Below are 15669 nucleotides of genomic sequence, written 5' to 3' on the forward strand. Positions count from 1 at the left end.
AACAGAGAAATTAAACAGGAGCAAACAGTGAACACATGTGTAACCAACACTTACCTGCCCAACCCTACAAGGCACACTGCCAGCCTTAACAACAGCATAACTGAAGCAAACAATGCTCAAGATTTTGCTAAATACCTCATCCGCAGAGAATTAGTGAGTACAGGTCTCCTGCAATTTGACGATAAACCCGAAAACTATTGGGCATGGAAAACCTCATTCATTAGTGCAACTAAAGACCTGAATTTGTCTCCCAGAGAGGAAGTAGACCTGTTACTGAAATGGTTGGGTCCAAAGTCATTTGAACAGGCCAAACGCATTCGTGCTGTACACACCCTCAATCCTGCTGCTGGTGTCAAGATGGTCTGGCAGCGCCTCGAGGAATGTTATGGATCACCTGAGGCCATTGAAGATGCACTCTTAAAAAAGGTAGAGGATTTTCCCAAACTCACTTACAAAGATAATGTTAAGTTGCAAGAGCTTAGTGACATCTTAATGGAGCTACAGTGTGCTAAACAAGATGGCAGCCTTCCTGGGCTTGCATACCTGGACACGGCGAGAGGAGTCAGACAAATAGTTGAAAAACTTCCCTTCAACCTACAAGAAAGGTGGACAACTGTAGGCTCGCAGTTCAAAGAGGCTCATAATGTGTCATTTCCCCCTTTCTCAGTTTTCTCACAATTTGTCCAGCAGCAGGCGAAAATGAGGAACGACCCAAGCTTTGCTATGTCCACTTCTGACAGGCACATCCCTTCTCACACAGAAAAACTGAGAACTTACAGTCGCAAACCTACTGTAGCAGCACACAAAACGGACATAGCAGCAGAGCACAACCAAAACAGTCCCAGTCCAAAGAAAATGGAGGAACCTGATCGTCAGTGCCCGATCCACAAAAAACCTCACCCGCTCAGAAAATGTAAACTTTTTAGGGACAAACCCATGGAAGAAAGACAGGCCTATCTAAAAGAGCTTCACATCTGCTACAGATGCTGTGGATCTGTTCGACACATTGCAAAGGACTGTAAAGCAGTGGTCAAGTGTATTGAGTGTGAAAGCCCTAAGCATACATCAGCAATGCATCCTGGGCCTGCTGTCGCCCCAAAGAGCACTGCACTGGAGGATGATGGCAGTGAAGAGCAGAGTGAAGACTCCCCTTCAGTCGTGTCAAAGTGTACAGAGGTATGTGGCCAAAGCGATAGTCCACGTTCATGTTCTAAGATCAGTCTGGTAAAAGCATATCCCGCAGGGCACAAAGACAAGGCTATTAAAATGTATGCTGTAATAGATGAACAGTCCAATAGGTCACTGGCCAAGTCTGAGTTTTTTAGCCTTTTTGATATCAAAGCTCCGTCTACTCCATACACCTTAAAGACTTGCTCTGGCAAAGCACAAACCTCAGGTAGGAGAGCTGTAAACTTCGTACTTGAGTCCATGGATGGAAAAGTTAACATCCAGCTGCCGCCTTTGATTGAATGTGACTCTGTTCCAGACGATAGAACTGAAATACCCTCTCCAGAGTTAGCTCGGCATCAGCCTCACCTCCTCCCAGTTGCAGACAACATCCTACCTGTCGACCACCAGGCGCCAATCCTTTTACTCCTGGGTAGGGACATCCTCAGGGTCCATAAGGTACGTGAACAAATTAACGGACCTCACAATGCTCCATACGCCCAGAGGCTAGACCTAGGATGGGTTATTGTGGGAGAAGTGTGTTTAGGAAGAGCACACAGGCAGTCAGAGGTCAATGTCTACAAAACACACACCTTGGAAAATGGTCGTGCATCCTATTATGAGTCCTGCCCGAGCATAATTCATGTTAAAGAGGATTATGGGGTTACTATGCCCACCAGCTGTGACACGGACACTTTAGGACACTCTGTGTTTGTTGGATCTGACTGTGATAACAAACAGGCCATGTCTTTTGATGACAAAGCATTTCTGACAATAATGGAAAACAAAGTTTATCAAAATCAAGAAAACAGCTGGGTTGCACCTCTACCCTTTTGCTCTCCGAGAAGAAGGCTACCAAACAACAGAGAGCAAGCTCTGAAACGCCTCTGCTCTCTTCGAAAGACTTTGGAAAAGAAACCACAAATGAAAGATCATTACATCCAATTCATGCAAAATATGTTGGATAATGACCAAGCCGAGCCTGCTCCGGCCCTGCCCGAAAATAAAGAACATTGGTATCTTCCCACATTCGGTGTATACCACCCACAGAAACCAGATCAAATAAGAGTCGTATTTGACTCAAGTGCAGAATGTGATGGAATCTCCCTCAACCAGGTGCTGCTCAGTGGACCTGATTTAAACAATTCCCTTTTAGGAGTGTTGTTGCGCTTTCGAAAAGAGCCCATAGCTGTGACAGCTGATGTGCAACAAATGTTTTACTGCTTTGTTGTGGATGAAGACCACAGGGACTTTCTGCGTTACCTGTGGTATGAAGACAATGACACTGCAAAAAATATAGTTGAGTTTAGAATGAAAGTTCACGTGTTTGGGAACAGCCCATCACCCGCTGTCGCCATCTACTGTATGAGGAAAGCAGCACAGCAGGGTGAAAAAGAACACGGATCCAAGGCGAGGCATTTTGTTGAACGTCAGTTCTATGTTGATGATGGGCTCACATCAGTCGCCACCCCAGAGGAAGCAATCAACCTGCTTGTGAAAACACAAAACATGTTAGCAGAGTCTAACCTACGCCTTCACAAAGTGGCATCAAACAGTAGTCAAGTCATGGAAGCTTTCCCTGCTGAGGATCGTGCAAAGGATTTGAAAGATTTAGACCTAGCAGTGGACCCTCTTCCAGTTCAGAGAAGCTTAGGACTCTTTTGGAACTTAGAATCTGACAGCTTCACTTACCATGTATCAAGCGAGACAAAACCATTCACACGGAGGGGAGTGTTGTCGACAGTCAACAGTCTCTATGACCCTTTGGGCTTTGTTGCTCCTATAATAATGCAGGGAAAAGCTCTACTCAGAGAACTGTCATCTGATGGGAGAGACTGGGACACACCCTTACCCCCTGAAAAACAAGAGAGGTGGGTCTCATGGAGAGACTCTTTGCACGCCCTTGATAACCTCCTGATGCCAAGGTGCTACCGCCCAGGTACGTTAAGCACAATGAAACTAAAAGAACTATGCATTTTCTCTGATGCTTCCACTGTAGCTATAGGGGCAGTAGCTTATCTGCGTACAGTCGACAGTGAAGAAAAATGCCATGTGGGCTTTGTGATGGGGAAATCCAAACTTGCACCCCGCCCTGCACACACAGTGCCACGCCTGGAGCTCTGTGCTGCTGTGCTTGCCGTAGAAATGTTTGAGCTCATCAGAGATGAGCTGGACATGCATGTGGACAATGTGACATTTTACACAGACAGTAGAGTTGTGTTAGGCTATATACACAACACTTCCAGACGATTCTACATGTATGTAGCCAACAGGGTGACACGCATTAGGACATCCACACACCCTGATCAATGGCATTATGTGCCAACTGAGTTAAATCCAGCTGACAAAGCTACAAGATTTATTCAAGTAGCTGACCTGCAGAACAGCATCTGGTTCTCAGGTCCATCTTTCCTGTACTCTGACATGCACACAGGTACACACACTGGCCCTTTTACACTCATTGAACCAGGAAAAGACGGAGAGATACGTCCAGACACGAAGGTTTTGAAAACTACAATTTCACAGTCACTGCTGGGCTCTGAGCGTTTTGAGAGATACTCAAACTGGACCAAACTATGCAGAGTCATAGCCAAACTCATTCATGTCATCATATCCTTCACACAAAAGACAAGTGGACTAAGAGGATGGAAAAGTTTTAATGAGACACCAAGCATCCAAGAACTCACTCAAGCTAAAGTTGTCATCATTCAAGCTGTCCAACAGGATGCCTACAAAGAGACACTCAAAAACCTTAAGAAAGGTAAACAAACGGACACAAAACTTGACACACTGAAAAAGCTCAATCCTGTAGTTGATGAAAACAACCTGTTACGTGTCGGTGGTCGCCTCTCCTCCACTAACCTCACAGAGGATGAAAAACACCCTCTGATTATCCCATCTACCAGCCACGTTGCCAAACTACTTGTAAGTCACTGTCATGAACAAGTGGCTCATCAAGGGAGGCACATAACTGAGGGAGCCATCCGTGGTGCTGGTTATTGGATAGTTGGAGGTAAACGTCTTGTTTCATCTGTCATCCATAAGTGTGTCCTGTGTCGTAAGTTAAGAGGAAAAATGCAGACCCAGAAAATGGCTGACTTACCCAGAGATCGAGTTACTCCTGAACCACCCTTTACCACTGTAGGTCTAGATGTGTTTGGGCCATGGACAATTGTAACACGTCGCACAAGAGGTGGTAGTGCACAGAACAAACGCTGGGCAGTGATATTCACATGCATGTCTACTAGGGCTGTGCATATTGAACTGGTGGAGACTATGTCTGCTGACAGTTTTATCAATGCATTAAGGAGGTTTTTCTGTATTCGGGGCCCAGCCAAGCTTCTGCGCTCAGACAGAGGCACTAATTTTGTGGGAGCTTGTAAGGAACTAGGCCTGGACTCAGAAAACACAACAGTAGGAAAGTACCTACAGGAGAGAGGATGTACATGGACATTCAACCCTCCTCACGCATCACATATGGGAGGCTCGTGGGAGCGCCTCATAGGGGTCGCCAGGCGCATTCTGGATGCAATGTTGTCACGAACAGAACAAACACGTCTCACTCATGAGGTGTTAAGCACATTTATGACTGAGGTGATGGCGATTATTAATGCAAGGCCTCTTGTTCCTGTATCCACCGACCCCGACAGTCCTGCAATACTCACCCCAGCTATGTTACTAACACAGAAGATGAGTGCTATTTCTGCCCCTTCTGGGAGTTTTTTCATCAGGACAGTTGTTTGGAAAACAATGGAGGCATGCTCAACACCTTGCTGATACCTTTTGGAAGAGGTGGAAGGGAGAGTATCTGTCCACTCTGCAAAGCTGTGCGAAGTGGATTGAAACCAGACCTAACATCAAAGAAGGAGATGTAGTCTTATTAAAGGACTCTCAAGTCAGCAGGAATGAATGGCCCATGGGACTCATAGTGAAAACATTCCCCAGCAGTGACAACAAGGTCCGCAAAGTGGAAGTGCGGACTGTGCAAGATGGGACTGCTAAAGTGTTTCTCAGACCAGTTTCTGAGGTTACTGTTTTGCTTGCAGAGACTGAATGAATATTCTTTGATGCTAAATAATCCATGTGTTTGAATATGGTGCATGATGTTTTGGTGATATAAAGTGTTTATATCAAGTGGGGAGTGTGATGCCTTTAGGTTAAAGGCATTAGTTTATGGTGGAATTAAGTTGCATAAATAAGGTTTAAATAACTTAGCAGTTAATTAATAGAAGTAAATTCATGTTAAAATTGTTTAAAATATTTTTATGGGTTGAAATTTGATCTGAGTGAGACATCTCTTGTATAAACCCTCTTTGTTGATTTTGTGTGTTTGGAAACACGAACGAGTGAGCGCTCTTACCTGGCACATATCTTTGTTGTACTTTCTCCGGCAATGAGCAACAAGTCAGTGAAATAAGGGAGAAAACGACTCATGCAAACGCTGAATGTGACTAAAAGCGCCTGTGCCTTGGGAAACATTCGTCTTTGTGAGTAGCAATGTGTTCACAAAGCACTTGTACATGAGCTAAAAGTATTTCGACTGTTTGAATGTAAAGTGGTGCATGTGTGTAAGCTAGGCTAATTAAGTGTAGCATTTTGTATCGCTAGTCATTTATTTTTCCTTTCTGTATTTTTCAGTTACAAAAAACAAAAATAACATTGTTCATCAAAGATCTTCAGTAAAACCAAGAAAAGCAAGCCTTGTCTGGGGACCTTTGTTCAGTTTGTTCGCTGGCTGTCTAGCTCTACATAGTTACGTGGTGTGAGGACAGCACAACTCCACTGCAGTCAGGATTAAATGAAGCGATGCTCTCAGTACCTCAGTGGTTCAAACAACAACAGGAAGTCCTGTGAGGGAAAGCAGAGTCACACATCAGGAGACAGAATCACACATGCTGTTTAATGTGTCTGAAGTTAGACAGTAAACCCACCACTGACCTCCTCCTCACTCGTCCAGGCCCTTCTTGGAGGACCCGTCCCTGGTCTTGGCTCTCAGCTTGTTCACTTGTGACTCGGCGATGTCGGCCCTCTCCTCGGCCTCCTCCAGCTCATGCTGCAGCTTTCGGAGTTTGGTTAAGTTGGTGTTGGCCGCCTCCTCCGCCTCCTCGGCTGCATGTTTGTAGGACTTTACCTTCAGCTGCAGCTTGTCTACGAGGTCCTGGAGGCGGGCCAGGTTCTTGCGGTCTTCCTCGGTCTGGTAGGTGAGCTCTTTGATTCTGCGTTCATACTTGCGAACCCCCTTGATGGACTCTGTCCCCCTCTTCTGCTCCGCCTCCAGCTCGTTCTCCAGCTCTCTGATGCGAGCCTCCAGCTTCTGCAGCTGCTTCTTCCCGCCCTTCATAGCGATCTGCTCAGCCTCGTCCAGGCGGTGCTGCAGGTCCTTAATGGTCTGCTCCATGTTCTTCTTCATGCGCTCCAGATGGGCACTGGTGTCCTGCTCCTTCTTCAGCTCCTCTGCCATCATAGCTGCATCTGTGATGGCCTTCTTTGCCTTCTCTTCAGCGTTGCGGTTCTCCTGTATGGCCTCCTCCATCTCACTCTGCAGGTGGAGGAGGTCTGCTTCATGCTTTTTCTTCTGGTTGATCAGGCTGGTGTTTTGGGAGTGGAGTAGCTGCATTCGCTCCGTCGTGTCGGTGAGCTCCTGCTCTGCCAGTTTGCGACTTCTCTCCGTCTGCTCAAGGGCGGCCCTCACCTCCTCCAGCTCAGCCTGGATCAGGTTGTTTCTGCGCTCGAGCAGACCAATGTTTTCTCTCAGGTCATCGTTGCTGTGCTGGGTGTCATCCAGCTGCAGCTGAGAGTCCTTCAGGAACGCCTGTAGGCTCTTCAGTTGTTTCTGAGCATCAGCTGCCTGCCTGTTAGCTTGGCTCAGCTGGATCTCCATCTCATTGAGGTCCCCCTCCATCTTCTTCTTCACTCTCAGGGCCTCATTTCTGCTCCTGGTCTCGGATTCCAGGGAGGACTGAAGAGACTCCAGTATCCGTTGGTAGTTCCTCTTGGCTTGCTCCATTTCTTCGTCTTTTTCAGCCAGCTTGCGCTCAATGTCAGCCTTCACCTGATTGAACTCCAGCTGGGCTCTGAGGATCTTGCTCTCTTCATGCTCCAGAGAACCCTCGGCCTCCTCCAGTGCTGACTGGAGCTCTGCCTTTTCCTGTTCAAGCTGCTTCCGCATCTTTTCCAGTTCATGTGTGCTCCTTCCACCTTCTCCCAGCTGGTCAGTGAGGTCAGAGATCTCCTCCTGGAGGTTCTTGTTCTCTCTCTTCATTGTCTCAAGGTGATCCAGTGACTCCTCATAGGCGTTTCTTAGTTTGAAGAGTTCAGTGCTCAAAGACCGAGCCTCCTTCTGAGAGGCCTCTAATTCACACTGCGACTCCTCGAACTTTTGCTTCCACTCTGCCAAGACTTTGTCAAAGCTTCTTTGTTTTTTGTCCAGTGCTGCTGATGCTGCATTAGATCTTTCCAGGTCCAGCATCAGGTCTTCAATCTCATTTTGGAGGCGGTGTTTGGTCTTCTCCAGAGAGGAACACTTTGCATTCACAGCCTCAATGGCCTCCTCAGCCTCCTGGAGCCTCTGAACCAGCTTCTTCTTTGCTTCTTCCAGCTCCTCTGTCCTCTGGATGCCATCAGTTTCATATTTTGTCCTCCATGCAGAGACCTCTGAGTTGGACTTGGACAAAGCTCTCTGCAGCTCAGCTTTGGCTTCCTGCTCCTCTTCAAACTGTTCTCGGAGCAGATCACAGTCGTGGCGTGCTGACTGGACAGCATGGGCGAGAGCGTTCTTCGCCTTTACTTCTTCTTCCAGCTGTCGGCGAAGATCTTCCACCTGCTGGTTGTACGAGTTCTTCCCTCTGGTCAGCTGTGATATCAGACACTCCTTCTCCTCCAGCTGCCGTCCAGCGTCGCCGTTCTCTGTGAGCAGCTTGGCCCTCTGGGTCGTCAGGTCATTGATGGTCCGCTGAGCCTCCTCATATTTACTCTTGTACTCGTTCATGTTGTCTTCCATTGTACGGCACATCTTCTCAATGTTTGATTTGACCTTCACCACACTCTCCATGTTAGAATACAGGTCGTCCAGCTCCAGCTTCAGCTCGCTCTTCTCCTTCTCCAGCTTCTGCTTCACACGTTGCAGGTTGTCGATCTGTTCTCCCAGTTCGGCGACGCTGTCGGCATGTTTCTTCCTCAGGGTGGCGGCGGTGGCCTCATGCTGAAGAGTGGACTCCTCCAGCTCCCTCCGTAGCTTCTGAAATTCTGCGTCCCTCTTCTTATTCAGCTCCACCTGAGCGGATGTGGCTCCCCCTGCTTCCTCTAGACGTTCGCTAATATCCTCCAGTTCACGGGAGAGGTCTGAGCGCTGCTTCTCCACTTTGGCCCGGGCTGCACGCTCAGCATCCAGCTCCTCCTCCAGCTCCTCAATTCTCGCCTGGTTTTCTTTCAGCTTCTTTTGGAGCTGAACTGAAGCAACCTGCTCGTCCTCTAGTCTGGAATTTATCTGTGTGACCTCAAAGTCTTTTTTCTTGAGTTTTTCCTCCAGCTGCTGTTTGTCATTCTCCAAGTCCATCAGACTCTCCTGGATCAGCTTCACGTCCCCCTCCAGCTTCCTCTTTGAGCGCTCCAGGTCCATCCTGACTTTCTTTTCTTGCTCCAGCGAGCCCTCCAGATCGTCCACCTGTTGCTCCAGCTTTGCTTTAGCTTTGGTCAAACTGTTGGCTTTGTCTTCTTCACTCTGCAGGTCGTCCAGGGTCTGCTGGTGAGCCTCCTGCAGTGCCTTCTTCTCCTTGGTCAACTTCATGATGTTTTCATCCTGGGAGGACATCTCCTCTGTCAGGTTTTTCACCTTGTTCTCTGTAGCATGTTTCTCTTTTTCCACCTTGGCTAAAGTTAGCTCCAGGTCATCTATATCTTTCTTCAGCTCAGAACATTCATCTTCAAGCTTGCGTTTCTTAGCTGTGAGATCAGCGTTGAGCTCCTCTTCATCCTCCAGTCTTTCAGTCATCTCCTTCAGCTTTGCCTCCTGCTGAATCTTGCTCTTTATAAGCTGTTCACAGCGTTCTTCAGCATCTGTGAGTGTGTCCTGTTCAGACTGAATCTGCAGGGTCAGATCGTTCTTCTCTTGGAGAAGAGTCACTATTTTCTCCTCTAATTCCTTCCGCCGTGCTTCAGATTTCTCCAGAGCTTCCTTCAGCTTGTTGAATTCATCCTTCATGTTGGCCATCTCTTTCTCAGACTCAGCGCTTTTTAGCAGGGGTTTGATCTTGAAGAAAAGCTTCATCCAAGGCCAATTCTTCACTCCCAGGAAAGACCGAAGGTTCCACTGGATGACCATCAGGGCATCTCTACGTTCTATCAGCTTGGCAAATTGCTCCCTCATAAGGAGGGCCCTGGCATTGGCCTGGATCCTGGTGATGATACGAGATAGTTGCTCATCACGCATTTCTTCCAGTGTTCCCAGCAGACCAGCCTTAAAGAAGACTTTTGTGTGGCCAAACTTGTACTGAGTGTGGTCGATGTCCAGAGATCCCAGTAACTTTTCAGCACTTTTCTTGCAGTCGATGAACTGGCCCTCAGGGATGGCAGAGGCATTCAGGATCCGGTACCTCTGTTTGAAGTCACCATAGAGCACTCTGTTTGGGAAACCCTTCCTGCAGATCCTGATGCCTTCAAGGACACCGTTACAGCGCAGCTGGTGCATCACAAGGCAGTTGTCCATGACTCCTGGAGTTTTCTTCTCATTAGGAATCAGACAGCGGACGAAGTGTGGATGAGTGGTCTTCAGGTTGGTCATCAGTTTGTTCAGGTTTTCCCTGTGAAGAGCCGACACTGTCTGGAAGGAAGAACCCTTCTTCTTGGCCCCTTTGCCGCCCTTATCGCCACCATCAGCTCCTGAATAGCTCACAAACAGCAGGCTGAGAAGCTTGAGAGAGGACTTCTGGAAAAGGCCGACAACAGTTTCATTCAGGGGGTCTTTGTTTTTCACCAGCCAGCCAGAGATGTTGTAGTCTACAGTGCCAGCGTAGTGAACCAGGGCAAAATGGGCCTCTGCTTTCCCTTTTGCTGCCCTTGGCTTCTCAAACATCTTGTTCTTGCCCAGATGATTATCATAGAGCTTGGACTTGAAGGTCTGGTCACTGGCTTTTGGAAACATGCATTCCTCCTCGAGAATAGACAAGATTCCCATTGGCTTCTCAATCAGGTCAATACAGGCCTGCAAGTCCATCCCAAAGTCAATGAACTCCCAGTCGATGCCCTCTTTCTTGTACTCTTCCTGCTCCAGGACAAACATGTGATGGTTGAAGAACTGTTGCAGTTTCTCGTTGGTGTAGTTGATGCACAGCTGCTCAAATGTGTTGAAATCAAAGATCTCAAATCCAGCGATGTCCAGCACCCCTATGAAGTACTGACGGTGCTGTTTGGTGTCCAGTGATTGGTTGATTCTCACCACCATCCAGTTGAACATCTTTTCGTACACTGACTTAGCCAGTGCACCGATGGCATAGTAGACTTGGTCCACGCTCTGGCCTTTGGTGACGTACTCGTTTCCCACCTTGACCCTGGGATGGCACAGTCCTTTGATGAGGTCAGCGGAGTTCAGTCCCATCAGGTAAGCAGATTTATCAGCAGCTTCGGTGCCATCAGGCTCTGCCTGCTCCTCACGCTGCTTCTGCTTGAACTTCATGTTGCCGTAGTGCATGATGGCACCGGTCAGTTTGTAGACGCCCATCTTCTCGTCTGGGGTGAAACCGAGCACATCAAAGGCGCTGTCAGTGGCCATCAGCTCCTCAGAGTCATTGATGGAAGCGACCGTTACCTCTCCTTGGGAGATGTAGGAGTAGTCATATGGGTTGTTGGTTATCAGCAGCATGTCCAGCAGCTCTGGCTTCTGATTGGACAGGATCTGATAGAAGATGTGGTAGTTTCTCTCAGCCTTGAGCTGAAAGGTGACCCGGGACTTCTCCAGCAGGTACGTCTCAATGTCGGCAGACGACAGTTTGCCGCTGGTGCCAAAATGAATTCGAATGAACTTTCCAAAACGTGACGAGTTGTCATTTCTCAAGGTTTTGGCGTTACCGAAGGCCTCCAGCGCTGGGTTTGCCTGGATGATTTGATCCTCCAAGGTCCCCTTGCTGCTGTCTTTTTTGACTCCACTGCCCACAGCAGCAATGCTGGCAAAGTACTGGATGACTCTCTTGGTGTTTACCGTCTTTCCCGCTCCGGATTCTCCGGTGATGAGGACGGACTGGTTCTCCCTGTCGGTCAGCATGTACTGGTAGGCATTGTCAGAGATGGAGAAGATGTGGGGAGGGGCCTCACTCCTCTTCTTCCCCCTGTAGGCCGCCACCACCTCCGAGTCATAGACAGGAAGCCACTTGTAGGGGTTGACGGTGACACAGAAGAGCCCGGAGTAGGTGTAGATCATCCAGGCGGCATAACGCTCTTTGAGGTTAAACAGCACGGCGGGCTCGTGGAGGAACGTAAACATAGCCATGTCTTCGATTTTATCAAACTTTGGCGGGTTCTGGGGGTGAACATCAGACTCCTTTACTGTCACGGTTGTTCCATCCTCCTTCTTGACGGTCACCATGCCTCCATCTTTGCTCTGGATTTGTCCTTTCACATATTCTACCTTATCGTCAGCAACAAAACATTCAGTCTTGATGTCAAAAGGTCTGGTCTGAGCCTCCAGGCGCTCCTTCTCAGACTTCCTCAGGTAAGGAGCAGCCTTTCCAAACTCAGCCATCAAAGCGTCACCCATGGTTGAGGGTGCAGGTCCTGATCAGTCAGAAGGATCCGGGAGGAGACAGAGAGAGATTCCTGCTGAAGCTGATGGAGAACTGACGCCCGCTCACAGACTGCAGATGTTTATAAAGCCTCCCGGTGGACCAAATTAGGAGATGACTGCTGAAAAGATGGACTAAATCTGTCGTGTGATGTGGACCCTCCACGAGGGCAGACTCAGGACCTCAGGCTGCTAAAGTCCTTTTTAGGAGAAGCAGAGATTCACAGCTTATCTGTGCTCTGATAGAGACGCCGGACACCTCGTCTGCTCCTCCTGTTTCCTCCTCTCGTGTTCAGAGCCCTGGAGGTCATGTGACTTTTTACACTTCTTTAGTTTCTTCTGCACTGTAAAAACTCTGCTGCTGTATTTCAAAACATTCTGGTCAAAGCTGATTGATTTTAAGTTATCAGATGGAATACTATCATCAATTGATAACATGTTCAAGAGATCAATGATTTAAATCTGTCATCCTCACAAGTTGGACATTTGAATACATTTCCCAGCATGCACTGCATTAGACTTAAAGCTGGTGCACACCATCAACCTACAGATGGTTATTGATTATTGATTAGTGCTGATCTGACGTGTTGAACGTGGAGATCCATGTAAATGTAACTTTGATCAGGATGTCATTGATAATCTCTCAGAATGATTTGATGTCAAACAAACCGGTCAGTGTCACAGTGTGTGTGTGTGATTGAAGTGTGTGTTCAGATGCAGCTGCTGCTCTGATATGAAGGCGCTGTGTGACAGACTGGAGTGTTTGTGTCTCTTTATCTGTGACAGCGTCGCCTCTTCAGCCTCCAAATAGAATCCAGACGTCGGCTTTTATCAGTGGACGCAGCTTCATCGTCCCATTACAGCCGAGTGTGTCCTGAACCACCGACAACACAAAATCAATCAAACTCTAAACTGATTTTTATTATTTATTCCAAAATAAACTTTTATTTTTACAAAGATACACACAGTGTGTGTGTGTGTGTGTGTGTTTTGTGCAAAGTTACATTCATTGTCTCACAGAAGAAAATAATGCGTTCACTGATTCAGCTGATTGGATGTTAAATGATCAATATATAAGATGAGGTCTTCTCACACAGACTTATTGATCTTGGTAATCGTGTGATCAGATCTGAAATGTTTTTGCAGCTAATAATAAAAATTATAAACTGTATTTAACTATTTATGTCAAAGTTCAAAACATGAAGCAGCCTAAGAGGGTTACCCAAAGGTCAAAGGTCAGGTTTTACCTGCTGTTCATAGACAGGAAGCTGCAGACGACCTGCCAGAATAAAGGCTCATCCCTGCACACTTCCTCTTCTCAAGTAACATCAACTGAATCAGGCGGCAGCTGGAGGTCAAAGGTCGCCACCTGAAGGGTCCATCGGAACTCACACTGAGCTGAAATGGGAGGGGCTTACAGCACATGATAGGCTGCTGAACACCGCAGCTTCAGCCAAAGCTGATTGTCAGCCATGACAGCGATCAATACAATGTCAGCAAGGCCCAGGTGAGGCTCAGGTGAGGCCCGGGTGAGGCTCAGGTGAGGCTCAAGTGAGGCCCAGGTGAGGCTCAAGTGAGGCCCAGGTGAGGCTCAGGTGAGGCCCAGGTGAGGCTCAGGTGAGGCTCAAGTGAGGCTCAGGTGAGGCCCGGGTGAGGCTCAGGTGAGGCTCAAGTGAGGCCCAGGTGAGGCTCCTGCTCAGCAGAGCGACATGCGTTTGCGGTGCTGCTCCACCAGCGGCACCATGCAGCGAGGCGAGCTGGCCTGCAGCAGGAACGGGTGCTCCAGCAGGTCGGTGGCGCTGCTGCGCTGCAACGTGTCACGGGTCAGCATGCAGCCAAGGAAGTCCTTCAACACAGGAGACACCTGAGACAGTGACATCATCAGACAGGACCAATCAGGAGCCCAAAAACCAACAGCTGGCTCAGCATGTGTGTGTGTGTGTGTCTGACCTTCTGGACATTCTTGATGCTCGGTGCTGCCTCGTCCCTCAGCTTCTTCATGGCACAGATGGGCGTCTCATTGAAATATGGCGGCTCTCCGTCCACCATCTCCACCACCATGATGCCCAGAGACCAGATGTCCACCTGAGGTCAGAGGTCACACAGTACATTCAAAGTTCTGAAAGGCTCGGTGTGTTCTCTGCAGCTGCATCGCCGTTACCTCGGTGCCATACGCCGTTTTAGAGATCACCTCAGGAGCCATCCAATATGGAGTCCCCACCAAAGACTTCCTCTTCGGGACGTCTTTACTGATCTGAGCACAGAAACCAAAGTCTGACAGCTTGATCTACAGGAGCAGGAGGAGGAGGAGCAGGAGGAGGAGGAGGAGGAAGAGGAGGAGGGAGGAGGAGGAGGAGGAAGAGGAGGAGGAGGAGGAGGAAGAGGAGGAGGGAGGAGGAGGAGGAGGAGGAGGAGGAGGGAGGAGGAGGAGGAGGAAGAGGAGGAGGAGGACAGAATATAAGCCACATAATAATAATGATTATGAAACAGTAAACTTAGTAAATCAAATATAAAAGTCTAAATTAAGTTCATCTTATTTGTACATTGTCGAGCTGTTGTCACCACAGAAATCAAAATGTTGATTTGATTTTGAAACCTCCTGTGTCTGTGCTCACTAAGTGTTTGACCAATCAGGAGTCAGTGTGCGACAGAGAGGCGTGAATGAAGGCTTTGTGATGTTAATGTGACGGCCGTGCAGGTGTGTGCTTCAGTTTGGTGGTAGCCTGTCGCATGTCAGCTGCAGTTGCTAAAGCTACATGCTAACAGGCTTAGGCGTGGTCAGAGGCCTGAGCGTGCAGCTAGCTCTGAGGAGCGAGCTGCACCATGAGCTTCATGATCCGGTGTTTGATGAAGTCCAGTCGATAAGGAGGTGGATGTGTTTGAGTAAAACTGTGCGTTAGTCGCTCACGGCCGCAGCAGTTCGCCTGTTCTACAGCTGTCACAGAGGAGAAGCAAGACACACGTTACCCTCCCGTCCAGAGTCAGCAGGATGGAGTCGCTCTTGATGTCGCGATGGATGACGCCCTGAGAGTGAAGGTAGGACAGAGCCTGCAGGACGCCTTCACACACCGTGGCTATCTGCTCCTCATTCAGCCTGAACCACAGACACACAGACACACAGAGAGAGAGAGAGACACACACACAGACACACACACACACAGGACAACACAGACACACACACACACACAGAGAGACAGACACAGAGAGAGAGAGCCACACACACACAGACACACACACACACACAGACACACACACAGAGAGAGACAGACACAGAGAGAGAGACACACACACGCACAGACACACACACACACACACACACACAGAGAGACAGACACAGAGAGAGAGACACACACACAGACACACACACATACACACACACACAGAGAGAGAGACACACACACACAGACACACAGACACACACACACACACAGAGAGACAGACACAGAGAGAGAGAGACACACACACACACACACACACACACACACAGACACACACAGACACACACAGAGACAGACACACACACACAGGACAACACACACAGACACACACACACAGGACAACACACACACACACACACACACAGGACAACACACACAGAGACACGCACACACAGACAGACACACACAGAGACACGCACACAGAGACAGACACACACACACAGAGACACGCACACACAGAGACAGACACACACAGAGACAGACACACACACAGAGACAGACACACACACACAG

General features: G+C 48.4%; 2 protein-coding genes across 4 annotated transcripts in view; both read right to left on the bottom strand.

Moving 5' to 3' along the window:
- Positions 1-6112: 6112 nt before the first annotated feature.
- LOC114428407 (myosin-6) lies at positions 6113-11914 on the bottom strand. The gene has a single exon (XM_075353392.1). The coding sequence runs from the start codon at positions 11912-11914 to the stop codon at positions 6113-6115; it is 5802 nt and encodes a 1933-aa protein (XP_075209507.1).
- A 1000-nt stretch (positions 11915-12914) lies between these two features.
- Positions 12915-15669, bottom strand: part of pak6b (p21 protein (Cdc42/Rac)-activated kinase 6b) — a 9628-nt gene continuing 6873 nt past the window's right edge. For 2 of the 3 annotated variants that reach the window (XM_028396836.1, XM_028396837.1), the window contains 4 exons: positions 14906-15032; positions 14100-14225; positions 13889-14023; positions 12915-13802 (listed from right to left, as the gene is read on the bottom strand). In XM_028396836.1, coding sequence (XP_028252637.1) covers positions 13635-13802; positions 13889-14023; positions 14100-14225; positions 14906-15032 — 556 coding nt within the window. In that variant the 3' untranslated portion in view covers positions 12915-13634. The remainder of the gene's footprint in view (positions 13803-13888; positions 14024-14099; positions 14226-14905; positions 15033-15669) is intronic. The other variant, XM_028396838.1, reaches the window with a different exon arrangement.

The sequence above is a fragment of the Parambassis ranga genome, chromosome 24 (genome assembly GCF_900634625.1).
Source record: "Parambassis ranga chromosome 24, fParRan2.1, whole genome shotgun sequence".
Taxonomy (NCBI): Eukaryota; Metazoa; Chordata; class Actinopteri; family Ambassidae; genus Parambassis; species Parambassis ranga.